Here is a 13408-nt window from a genome sequence, read left to right as displayed (position 1 = left end):
TAATAAGTGTTGGCATGGATGTGGAGGAAAGGCACACTCATACATTGTTGGTGGAGTTGCAAATTGGTGCAGTCACTCTGGAAAGCAATATGGAGATTCCTCAGAAAACTTGGAATGGACTCACCATTTGACCCAGCTATCCCACTCCTTGGTTTATACCCAAAGGACTTAAAATCAGCATACTACAGTGATATAGCCATATCAACGTTCATAGCAGCTCAATTCACAATAGCTACGTTGTGGAACCAACGTAGATGCCCTTAAATAGATAAATGGATAAAGAAACTGTGGTATATATACACAATGGAATATTACTCAGTCATAAAGAATAATAAAATTACGGCATTTGCTGGTAAATGGATGAAGTGGAAAATTCATGATAAATGAAATAGGCCAAGCCCAAAACACCAAAGGTTGAATGATTTCTCTGATAAGTGGATGATGATATATAATGAGGGGGGTTGTGGGGGGGGAGAGAAGAATGAAAGAACTTTGGATGGTGTAGAGGAAAATGGGGTGAGAGGGGGTGGGAGACGGAAAGATAGAATGAAACAGTATTACTCTATGTATATGTATGATCACATGAATGGTATGAATCTACACTGTGTACAACCATAGAAATGAAAAGTTGAACCTCATTTGTATACAATGAATCAAATGCAGTCTGTAAAAATTAAAAAATTTAATAAAAAAGGAAAGATTTGAACAGTTAACAAGCTTGATATAATGAACATGTATATAAGAAAATACACTTATTTATTTTTTTGTACTGGGAATTGAACCTAGGGGTGCTCTACCACTGAGCTACATCCCTAGCCCTTTTCATTTTTTATTTTGAGACAGGGTCTTGCTAAGTTGCTGAGGCTGGCCTCAAACTTTCAATCACTCTGCATCAGTCTTCTGAGTCACTAGGATTATAGGAGTGTGCCACAGCACCCAGCAAGAAAAAGCTTTTTTTTTTTTAAATAGAATTCACAGAACCAATTTCAAAACAAAAACCAAACATCTTATGTTACTATGGGCAAAAAGTTTTACCAAATACAGCAAGAAAATGTACACTTAACATTATTTTCAAATGTTTTAATTTAAAGAAGAGGAGCTTACTAATATCCCAGGTAGTCTCCTCCCTTAGTAACAGGCACTCATTTTACTTGTCCAAGCCACTTATCTTTGTGACAACTGATACACCCCTCTCTGTGCTACGCACACTACACAAGCACTCTACCACTGAGCTACATCCACAGTCCCCTTCCTCCTCTTTAAAATCCTTTTTCCTCATATCTTCCTCAAATCTTCCTACCTCCCTCTCAGCCTACTAGGGTTTTATGCTGGACTCTTAAATGTTGAGTGCCCTGTGCTCAATCTGTGGAAATACTCGGTGTACTCCCAGCCTTGGTGATCTAGCTCAGTCTCCTGACTTAGGAATAAATGCACTGGAACAATCCAAAATCTATACCCCACTCTAAGCTTCATGTATTCTCAGTAACTCCACCTGGATGTCTACAAGGTACATCAAGGTAACATTAACAGCCAGCTCCTAATCATCTTGCCCCAACCCGTTACTCTTTCATTATTTCCACCTAGGCAAATGGTAATATCATCTCTCTGGTGGATTAGGTAAAGATCTTTTTTTTGCACAAAAAATCTTTAATTTCAATAAATAGCTCCCCATCATGCTGGATGGCCCACTGTGGGAAAAGAGAAAGATCCAACAGGGAAAGAGAGACCTATTCTAATTCTACACTAATTCCTTAACTCGAGGGATGTGACTTGGTTCACACAGACACAGGAAACTCCCTGGAGTGTGGTTAAGAAGGAGATGGTCAAGGACAGCGTGTGTGCTCAGGCCAAGATCTTTGAAGACATCTTTCATACTTCTCACGCTCCACATTCAATCCCCCTGTTGGCTCTATCTTCAAAATACATCCATAATTTGACCACTTCTCACCAAATTTATCACTTGGTCCTAGTTCAAGTAACCAACATCTTATACTCAGATTACAGAACTCGTGTCCTAATGTACTTCCTTGCTTCTGATTGTTCCCCTTCCCACTCTAACCTAGCAAGCCAGAGCAACCATGTTAAAACCATCTCAGGTCATGTCACTCCTATGAGTAAAACCCTCCAGAGAGTTATTCTTACTCCAAGCAAAGGCGAAAGTTATTACAAACTGCACATGAAAACCCAAATAATCTCTCCCATGTCCTCACTTACCCCATCCTCATTTTTCCCTAATGCTCTCTCTTCCGTTCCAGCTGCACTGGCCACCATGCTGTTCTCATTACACGCACACTACTGCTTCAGGGCCTTTGCCTGTGCTGTCCCCTCTGCCTTAAATGATCCTCCAGCTAGCTTCCTACAGATGGTCCTCAGGTCCTTCAGGTCTGTGGTCTGACATCACCAATGGGAAGAAGCTTCATTTGAATGGCATATTTAAAATGAGATCCCTTGATCCCCTTCCTCCCCAGCACTTCCCTGTTTCTGTTTCTAAGACACTACATACTTTGTTTTCTGTTTCACCCTACTCACCTGCTGTCTCCAAGAGGTCAGGATTTTTGTCTGTTTTATAATCTGCTATATACCCAGTGCCATACCAATAAATGCTTATAGGATGTGACATGAAGATGAACTCTGAGCTTCAGGGGACAGACAGTACAGCAACATTAAGAACAGGTTGTCAGAGAAACTGATGAAAACTTCCAGGCAGATTTTTTTTTCTTCTGGTACATAGGAAGAGTGGGCAAAGAAGAAATTCGAGAGATCAGCTTGAAGTTCCCAGATAAATAATTAGCAGTGGGTTGGGCCACGAGACCCTCGTGCTGTGGGAAAATGTGAAGATGGGGAGACAAATTATGAATCACAGTATGAAAGCTCTGTGTCCCACCATCACAGCTGGGAACCACTGTTCTAAGTTATCGTGCAAGCAACAATAAGAAGCAAAAGAGATCCTTAAGACAGGAGAGGAGAAAGTTCTGGAAGATTTCAAAAGGTGAAGGACAAAAGACAGTGCACTAACACAGAGAGGGCTTGTTCAGATTACATAATACATCCCAGATAAGTGCTGGCCCGTTCTGAGAGCAATGGCCTTGAACAAGGCTATTCTCTGTGTACTCAGTTAAGCAGTCAGAGTAGTAGATAATGGTTTTCTACTGTGTTCAAGCTCAGTGAAAACATAAGATTTTAAAAGTAAATCCAGATGACTAAACTGGGTGCATTTTCCTGAAGGCTGCCTTTATATTGAAATTTTATCAGGGTACTAGAAAATTATTGGATATTTTATTTTGTAAAAGAATAGTCTTTTATCCACTTTGCAAATATTTATGGAGTATGAACTATGTACCACAAAGTCTGTATATTTGTTTTTGTTTTTGAAAATTTAAACAATTCTTGAACAAATTTTTACCTTTTTATTTGGGCAGTGCTGGGAACAGACTCCATGTTCTCACATGTGAGGCAAGTGCTTTATCACTGAGCTACACCCCCAGCCCCTTTGAAATTTCTAAATTTTTGCGTCTTTTGATGACTGCCATTTTTTTTTTTTTTTTGTCATCAGGTATTATGTTGTTCACTTAAACATAAAGGGAAGAAGTTCTTATTGCACTTTAAAGCCACAGACTATCAGAAAGCAAAATACATGGCTATCAGAAAACAGTGTTCTAGAACTATCAAAAGCAAGTCTGTTGATAAATACAAAGGATTAAAGAAAAATTTTATTGGATTTGTTTTTAGTTTTTAATCTACTATAAAAGGTCATAAACCTAAGATAACAAAGACCATTTAATGGTAGACTAAAGTACTGAAGTACAGGCATGGGCTCCTAGAGCAGTTAGTTCAGGTTAATATTTGTAGTGCTTTCTAGCCTGCAAGAGCCATATCACTGACTCAACTGAGGGAATTTAATGTGCTACTACTATGGATCTGCCTTTTTTTTTTTTTTTAATACTGGCCCTTGCATCTGTAAGGCTAGTGCTCAACCTCTGCACTGTACATCCTTAGCCCTAGAATTTAGATTATTATGAAGAGAAGTCATGAAACAGTAGTTTCTTCATGTTTACCCAACGTAGAACTTTAAATTCCAACAATAAAAAAGCTGTTACCAACATGCGATCTATCCTCTAACACGGTCACCTTAATCCCCTCCTGTATAAATACAGCATCTGAAGCTTGGTGGCAAGTGGTTTACTGTAGCCTTCAGAGCAACCAGATCTCCAAATCAGGGATCTGGATTCTACTCTTCCACTTGGAAAGGGCAAGCCATATTAAGTGGTGCTTACACTGCACCCACTGAAGACAGCGTGTATAAACCTGACCTGGTCTTATGCCAGGATGAATTGTGGAGGGAAAAGAATTTAGAATAATTTTTTTTCTGAATGCTAAATAGCTCAAGACCCTGCAAAAGCCAACAGGCCCCTTTCTCTCCTTTAAATCTTCTTTATGTCTAAGTACAGAAACTGGTTCCTTTATATACTCCTCTACTGTCATGCACACACTTAGAACTATGTAGCTAACAGCTAATTACAAATCCATATGTTGCAGCACTTTCTACCAGTACTGTCCTGGGGCAAAATGAATTTCATATGCACATATTTTTTTTCTTGGTATTACTGAAGAGCCTACTACACCTCTAATCTCCCCCAATGGTATGATCATATAGCGCATATTTTCACTTGTTTATGACTAAGTAAGTGGAGACTCTGTCCCAAAATGCTGAATTTAGGACATACACTTCCCGACTCTGATTTCATGGTGGTTAACAAATAATCATAGGTGACACAGGGATTCAGTGGAAGGTTCTTTCAGGAAGCTTCCAGGTTCTTCATCTAAAGCAGTTAATTTTCTTCACCTTCTTCTCACCTTTATCTTGGAATTAACTGGTGATTGTTCTCCTTTTGTGGTTTGGTGGTGATGGTGGTAACCGCGGTAGCTGAGGAAAACGAGCTCTGGAGTCAGATCTAAACTTAAATTCCAATCCACACTCACTCATCCAGATACCTCAAAATGCTTACTGCATCACTTGGTGCACAGCAAATGTTTATTACATGTTAATTATTATCTCTAGCATCTATTATGAGCCAGGCAGTGAATTACTGCTTTACAAATGCCTAAGCCTCACCTGTAGGTATTCCTGTCCTCATTATACAGACAAGGCTAAATCTCAGAGAGTAGAACCAGGGTCCAAAGTTACTTAATTCCCACTATACTCATTTTATCACTCTCTTTAAAGACCAAGTGATTTTTGCCCTTTGATAACAGCATTAATGTCCCCTGGAAGACCATTTTTCAGTCAGGCGCAGAGGTGCATGACTGTAATCCCAGCAGTTTGGGAGGCTGAGACAGGAGGATCATGAGTTCAAAGCCAGCCTCAGCAACAGTGAGGCGCTAAGCAACTCAGAGAGACCCTGTTCCTAAATAAAATACAAAATAGGGCTGGGGATGTGGCTCAGTGGTTGAGTGGATTGAGTTCAATCCCAGATACCACCCCCGCACCAAAAAAAAAAGAACAACTTTCATAATTTGTTGTTTTTGTTAAAGACCAACATTAAAAAGTGATTTAAAGCTGATTCTAATGTTTATATGGAAAGGCAAAGACCTCAGAATAGCCAATACAATACTATAGAAGAGAAAAGTTGGAGGACTGACACTACTTGACTTCAAGGCTTATTTAGTTTCAACAAGTAGAGGCTGAAGATGTAGCTCAGTGGTAAACTACTTGCCTGGCATGTATTAAGACCCTGTGGTTCAAATCCCACCACCACCCCTACCAAAAAAAGAAAAAGAGTTCCAACAAGTGGATATCCACATGCAAAAAAAAAAAAGAAAGTCTAAATGTTTTTTTTTTTCCATGGTACTGGGGATTGAACCTGGGGCTTTAGTGCTTGTGAGGCAAGCGCTCTACCAACTGCACTGAGCTATCTCCCCAGCCCCGGTAATGACTTTTAAGGTATAGTCTATAAAAGAAAGAATTGATAAGCTGGACTTCACTAAAAATTTCTACTCTGTGAAAGACATGGTCAAGAAAGATAAGCCACAGACTCGGAGAAAATATTTGTAAAAGACACCTGATAAAGGATTATTGTCCAAAGTATACTAAGCATTTTTTTTTGTTGTTGTTATAGATGGACACAATACATTTATTTTATTTTTTTGTGGTGCTGAGGATTGAACCCAGTGCCTCACATGTGCCAGGTAAGTGCTCTACCACTGAGCCACAACCCCAGCCCTAAGCACTCTTAAAAACAGGAAAACAACTCAATATTTAAAATAGGCCAAAGATCTCAACAGAAACCTTACTAAAGAAGATATACAGATGGCAAATATGCATATGGAAAGATTATCTACATCAATGTTTTTAGAGAAATGTAAATTAAAACACAATACACTGTACATCTATTATAATGGTCAGTATCCAAAATGCTCACAAAACCAAGGATATGGAGCAATAGGAGTTCTAACTCACTGCTGGTAGGATACCAAATGATACCATCACTTCAGAACAGTTTGGCTGTTACAATACCAAATATAGTCTATGATTCAGCAATCATGTTCTTTGGTATTTACTCAAAGGAACTAAAAACATGTCCACATAAAAACCAGCACATAGATACTTATAGTATCTTTATACGTAATTGCCCAAACTTGGAAGCAACCAAGATGTCTTTCAGCAAGTGAATGGATAAACAAAATGTGATACCTCTAGATAACAGACTATTATTCAGCATCAAAAATAAAAGAATTATCAAGTTTTGACAGATACAGAGGAAACATGCACATTACTAGAAGAGCTAAGGCTACATACTGTATGATTATAACCATGTAACATTCTGTAAAAGGCAAAATCAAGGAGACAGCAAAAAGACCTGTGGTTGTCAGGGCTAGAGGGGAGGAAGGGATGATCAGGTGGAGCACAGAGACTTCTCAGGACAGTGAGATTACTTTGGAATACACCAAAATGGTGGATACATGTCATTATGATTCGTCCAAACTCACAGTGTATTAGGCCAAGACTTTAGGCAATGATGACAGGTCGGTGCAGGTTCAACTGTTAACAGATGTCCTGCTGAGGTGGGGGATGTAATGCAAAGGCTAAGCATGTGTTGGGGTGGAGGGCATTGGAATATATAAACCTTCCTTGTAGTTTTGCTGTGAACCAAAAACTGATCTAAAAATAGTCTTAAAAAGTGATTATGTAGACTAATAACTCAATTAAAAAATAAGCAAAAGATCTGAATAGACATTTCTCCAAAGATATACAAACAGTCAACAATCTCATGAGCTGAGTGTGGTGGTGCACGCCTGTAATTCCAGTAGCTTAGGCTGAGGTAGGAAGATGGCAAATGCAAAGCCAGTCTCAGCAATTTAGTGAGGCCCTAGTAACTCAGCAAGACCCTGTCTCTAAATAAAATAAACTATAAAGGGCTGGGGATGTGGCTCAATGGTTAAGTGCCTCTAGGTTCAACCTCAGAATCTACCCCCCTCCCTCTCAAAAAAAGTACTGAAGTACACTGAAGGAGCTTAGAAAAGTACTTACACTAGTAAGTCCTCAATAAAGAATGCTTTTTCCCGGGCTGGGGTTGTGGCTCAGTGGTAGAGCGCTTGCCTAGCACGTGTGAGGCACTGGGTTCGATTCTCAGCACCACATAAAATAAATAAACAAATAAAGGTTAAAAAAAAATGCTTTTTCCTTTTTTCTTTTTCTGGTACCATCAATGGTTGCATAATTAAAATTTCATTAAATGGGGCAACATTAGCATAACAATTTATTTTTCGAACCTTAACTGTGGCTCTCAAAGGTCTGATCTTCTCCCCAAGTAACCTCATCAACTTTCTCTGGTTTGACAGCCACCGGTATGCATGGTAGCACATCATTCCATCAGCTGATGTCTGAGGCTGTATTTTTGTTTATATTTGACCACTTTCTGGACAATTCTATCTGGATGTCCCATAGGCACTTTATAAATAAAAACCTAACTCATCTTCTTCCTCCAACTCTGGTTCTTTACTGCTATTGGTGGCACCATTATCCCACTGTTACTCAAGATATAAACCTAGGAATAACTGACTCTTCCACCTACCCTCATATTCCACTGACCTTCAACTCATGCTAAATTTCCCTCAGAACTCTTTCTTTACTTTTTATTCACCATGGCTGCATGTCAGAATAACCTGGGGAGCTTTCAAAAATCCCCATGCACAGGCTAACCTTCAGGCCATCTGAATCAGGACTGAGGGATTGCTAAGTTTTTCTCTAGAAAAACTAGGGAATCCATGATTTAACCCTTGTCCTGCTTCTTAAGCCTCAACTTCCACTGGTCCTGGCTTTGTACTGTCTCTAGCAACATTGAACTGCTTATGATCACATCTCTAGCCCCCACAATGTTGCTTACCCTACTATCATATGGATTTGGTAGTTGCTTTCTTCAGGTTGTCTTCTCTCCCTCACCAATCTATAGTTGAATCAGGTATTCCTCCTCTGTACTCCCGTAAGCCCAGTAAGTACCTGCTGCTGTGCTTACTATGCTATTTTATAATTATCTGCTTATGAGCCTTCGTCCTTCACAGAGCTATGCAACCACCTAAGGCTAGGACCCTATCACAATCATTTTTGCATCCCTAGTACCTGGTACTCTGTTTGGCCTCATGTAAAAAATACTCAATACATGTTAGTTGGATAACCTTCTAGTGACGGGAAAAGGATTTTAGAAGAGGTTATTTATCGTAGGCATTGATGAGTTAGATTTTGATCCCTACTTTTCTTTCCACCCAAGGGCTTAAAAAACCACCAACTTAATTACTTAGGTGTCATATTTTGTTTGACTGTGATGACCCCAAGCATTCACTGCAGGTACTTTCATACAGACTCCTAATTTCTACTAAAAAGTCTTACTTCACATTTGCAATATTAATTTGTAAGTTCCTTTCACTCTTTTAGAAAAAAAGTTGTGGTAAAAGTTGTTCAGTAAGATGAAAGTCTATTCGTAGCTTACATTATATTTTTCCTTTAATTTTGTAAGTAACAGCATATTAAAATAAAAATTTCTTTTGCTTGAGATACAGATGATTATTGTAGATCAAAATATCTCAATTTATTTTGCCCCTGTGATATAAAACGATTTGCTTGACTATACCCAGAGACTACATTAAGAAAAAAAGAGAGAAATTCCAAAGACACTTAATCACACCTACATGTTAACAATTAAAAATAAAATTTAAAAGATGCTTAAGAAGAAATACACAATACAAGTAATGTAGTTTGTGTCCTTTTAATAAACACACTTGCATAGTTATATTACAATTTGTAAAAATAACAGATTATCTCATGCCAAGCGTGCCCAGCATTTGCACAATCTCAATACCTTTAATACTATATAGTTTCCAAGACACACAAAATAAAAATTTAAGGCAAAAACAGCACTTTGCAACAATTTAATAATTTATTACATTACAGTAGCATCACAGTAGCATCCAATAATGCCACTTTAGGCAAAAGTCTCTCAATATTTCCATTATAGATTTTATTTACAAGAATTCATAACTTGGTAAAATTCATTCTAAGAAAACTTGGCAAATAAAGCTTTGGACTGGAATTGGCATTTCTTTCTCTACCTTTCCTTTCCCACTTTCTTTCTTTTAAACTACAGTATTCATATTGCATTTTAAAACATTAGAATAGCAATTACATTTTTTAAAATAGTTGGATTATTTCAAAATGACTCTAAGTTTTAGAGAAACTAATGGATAGGGCTGATTTTAATTTCCACTTTTCTAAGAATTAGCTTTGGTTTTAGAACTGATTTTTTTCATGGCTGGAAAACTGGTCAAGTTTAATTACATACTTTTAAAGTATTAAAATCTTTATATAAACAGGTATTTTTATTCTTTACCTACTTCAGGGTTTGAATTTATTCAGTTGTATTCCCACTTAAAAATTCTGTGTTTCTAATAACTTCTTTCCTTCTAAGCAAACTGAAAGCTGCCTTACAGTGGATGAGGAGGAGAACAAATACTTGGCTGAATGAGGTATTGCAAAGGATTGCATGCACTTTTAAACAGGTCTCATGGGATACTATATGTCATATCATTTCCTTTCTTTTTAGCTTTTTCTCAAAAACATATGACATAGTAACTACACACAGAATGGTATTTCAGTTAGTATAGTTAAGTGTTTTTCCACACTGACATTCAGTTTAAATATCAGAACAGTGTATGATTTAATTCATATGTACCTGATGAACATATTATTTTCAGACTGATTATAAATGTTAAACTCCACCTGAATGAATGTCATTCCTAATGATCTATATTTATCAGTGTAAAAGTGAAGTGATTTGAGCTAGAGAAATACCTTTGAAATAACTTATCGGTATAAGTTAATTTTGAAACCCCAATTCAAAATTACAGGGAAAAACAGAGTAACTAATGTGGTTAATTAACAGTTGTCTAATTTTTACTGTCAGTATTTAAAGCAACTGTGCTTAAACTTAACTAAAAAGAGGGTAGAACTAGAAAGTTCAGAAGATAGAAGGCAAGACCAGGTAATCCATACAATTTGGAAGTCAGTTGAATTCATAAGGACTCAGTCTTTGCACTCTCTTTTTAGTGACTGCAGGCGAATGTTATTCTACCTGTAAAATGATATTATTGCTTTCCTATTAATGTCATATTTATAAAATATAGTGATGCCAAATGCTAAAAGTGGAGGGGGTCTAATAACTAAAAATCCCCACCCCAGGGAGCACATACACATCTCTCTCTACACTCCAACAATGTGAAATATTTGGGAACACAGACATTTGAACTTTGTGAAGCTTTAACTAAACTACTGGTTCTTTCTCATGTCATAAAGTTATGATTTAAACAATGTACGACTAAAATAATTTATTCATAATGCATAGGCACATTAACATAAATATTGCACAAAATATGCTTCTAACTTAAACTGGGAGGTATAAAAACATTTCACTTTTCTTAAAGAATTCTGAGCAAATAAGACTGATTATATGTACACTTTCCTGATAATACTTAGACATTCATGAACAGATTGCACTGCAATTTGTAAACACTTAAAATTGCATAAACTCTCAATTGATTTTCAAATATATTTTAATACTGTCTATTAAAACTCCTTTTTGTTTCAGCTAAGTACTCTCACATATATTAGTTCATAATAATGTCTGTTACTTTAAAAGTGTTTCCATTCAAGGAGAGGTAAAATCCTATGCCAAAACAGTTAATGTGGTCAAACAACAGATACTGCCAGAGAACTTGGGGTGGTAAAACTGATTTCCTAACCTCAAAGAAGCTTCACAGACATAGAGGAATGCCAGCTCTTACACATCTTTCCTTCACTGGGTCCTGGACTAGAGCCTGTATGCCTGCTTCGGGGGCACTTAAACTCTTCTAGGATTCTTTATGATCTTTACTAAATACATTAAGAATGCCAACTAGTGTCCTTTTGTGTTTTGGGACATGCAGTGACCTGATTAAATAGGTAATGTGAATTTTGACTTTAAAAAATATTAGAGATATATTTAAGTTAGGGAAGGTTTCATGTCTCACAGTCAATGATGGGAGTTTTTCATTTATGAAAAGTAATCTATTTTTAAATTATCATTAAAGAAGTAAAAACTAAATGCTACTGCACATGATATAGTATCTTTATCAGCCCAGCGCACAAAAAGAGCCTATAGGAACTACCAGAGTAAGTGCCTATTCTTGGGCAGTTGAAGCAGACTAAACACACACAGCCTACTTGGCACACACCCACCCGAGCAGGCCACTTTCCTCTTCTGTGATATAAGAAAAGCTCCCCCTAAATGTTATTGCTCCCACTCCAATTACACAGAAAATAGAGAAAAGGTTATTTCCAGTTCCTGGCCTTTCAACGAATCTAAATATTGACACTCAGAGTGGCATATTAGAAAGTAATAAACAGTGCATATTTGAGGGCAGATCATGAACTGAGCCAATTAAGGACTCACTGTGATTAGGATTAGATCAAACATAATAGTGGAACATAAGCAAACTTCATCTCAATTCTGTAATGAATATACATGTTGCAATAACATTAGAAAAGCATGGCAGCCCATTCCAAACCAGAGAGAACAGTTTGTGCAAATAGTGGGTCTTTGTGTGTTTGAACTCCCACCATGTAAGGGCAAACTCAATATGCATGCTAATGACCTACGATTACCAAATTAAAAAAGAAGAAAAATACTAAAGGATGCCAGAGTGAACAGCAGGGAAAGCCACACAAAGACCCACTATCCTTGAACTTGTTACAATAAATTTTAACTGTAAATCAGAAACACAAAGAAATAATCACAAGTGGCTCTAACATTCAAACGAAGTAAATGAATTGTGTAGGAGATATTTGATCAGGGCTGCCTGCCCTGACTCCACGCTAGAGTCAAACTTGGATAGTGGGTCTCTGGGGTGCTTTCACAACTGGAAGACAACATTGGGTCCTAAAAAAAGAAAAATGAGGAATAAAATGAACATAACGCAAATTAGGTGGGTGAGGAAAAATTTGACTAATAACATGTAACATCAACTAAACAAATTCACAATCTTTAAAAATGTTCTAGTTACATAATAAAATGAAAATAATATTTATAAGGGTCAGAAAAACATAAGTGGTAATTTATAATTAACCAGCTCTTAAAGCCTCATGGAAAGATTAGAGACAGATGATTCATTTCTAAAAATCTAGTAGTGTAACAAAGGTCTCAAATCACTTTCTTACTTTAAGGATTAAGCATTTTCTGAACCATTTCCTACTAAAACTATGGGTTTATACAAACTCAATTTGATACCAATACAATTAACTCTATTCTTCATTTTCGAAAAAGCAATTATGACTCTTCAGTTTCTAGTAATTATTTCAAGTAAACAAAACTGGTACTCTTTGGTTTCCTAGGTGATTTAAATGGTTCTTTTAGCCAAACAATAAGCTTTCTTAGAGGAATCTGTGTGTGAATTGTCTTAGAATTACAGAATTGAGAGCTCTTTCATTTCAGGAAGGATGATGAGCCCTTGGTTATTTGTTGAGGCAAAACAATAAAGTATTCAGTTTTCGATATGCTCGAATTTAAAAAACCATATGTATCAACCAAAAACAAAGTAAAAGGTTAAGTTACTGGTAATAATTTTATAACAAAGAGAACTTCAAAATTACTCCTATTTTGAAATAATAGCTTGAGCATTCTATTTTCCTAGCTCTCAATATGTAAAATGATCAAGAAAATAACTGGTGCCTCCTCCCATTCCCAACATCTGCCTTTCTAGCGAACTGTTACACTACTTATCCTTCATGTTCCAGATTAAAAGCCCTCTGTGAAGTCTTCCAATGATGACATGACTTCTTCCCCACACAGATTTAGGGGAAATCCTCTATTTGTATAAATATTCA

General features: G+C 37.0%; 1 protein-coding gene across 4 annotated transcripts in view; it reads right to left on the bottom strand.

Annotated features, from left to right (window-relative positions):
* The window catches only part of Itsn2 (intersectin 2), a 131689-nt gene that overhangs the window by 21747 nt on the left and 96534 nt on the right, over positions 1-13408 (bottom strand). Inside the window, exon 30 of one of the 4 annotated variants that reach the window (XM_047523603.1) lies at positions 9245-12464. The exons of the other annotated variants lie outside the window; for them this stretch is intronic. Within the exon in view, the coding sequence (XP_047379559.1) occupies positions 12463-12464 (2 nt within the window). The 3' untranslated portion in view covers positions 9245-12462. Of the gene's footprint in view, positions 1-9244; positions 12465-13408 lie in introns of those variants that run through there. 4 annotated transcript variants of the gene reach the window in all.

Source organism: Sciurus carolinensis, chromosome 13, assembly GCF_902686445.1.
Source record: "Sciurus carolinensis chromosome 13, mSciCar1.2, whole genome shotgun sequence".
Lineage (NCBI taxonomy): Eukaryota > Metazoa > Chordata > Mammalia > Rodentia > Sciuridae > Sciurus > Sciurus carolinensis.
Note: the sequence above shows the minus strand (reverse complement) of the source record. Positions and strands in the feature narration are given on the sequence as shown.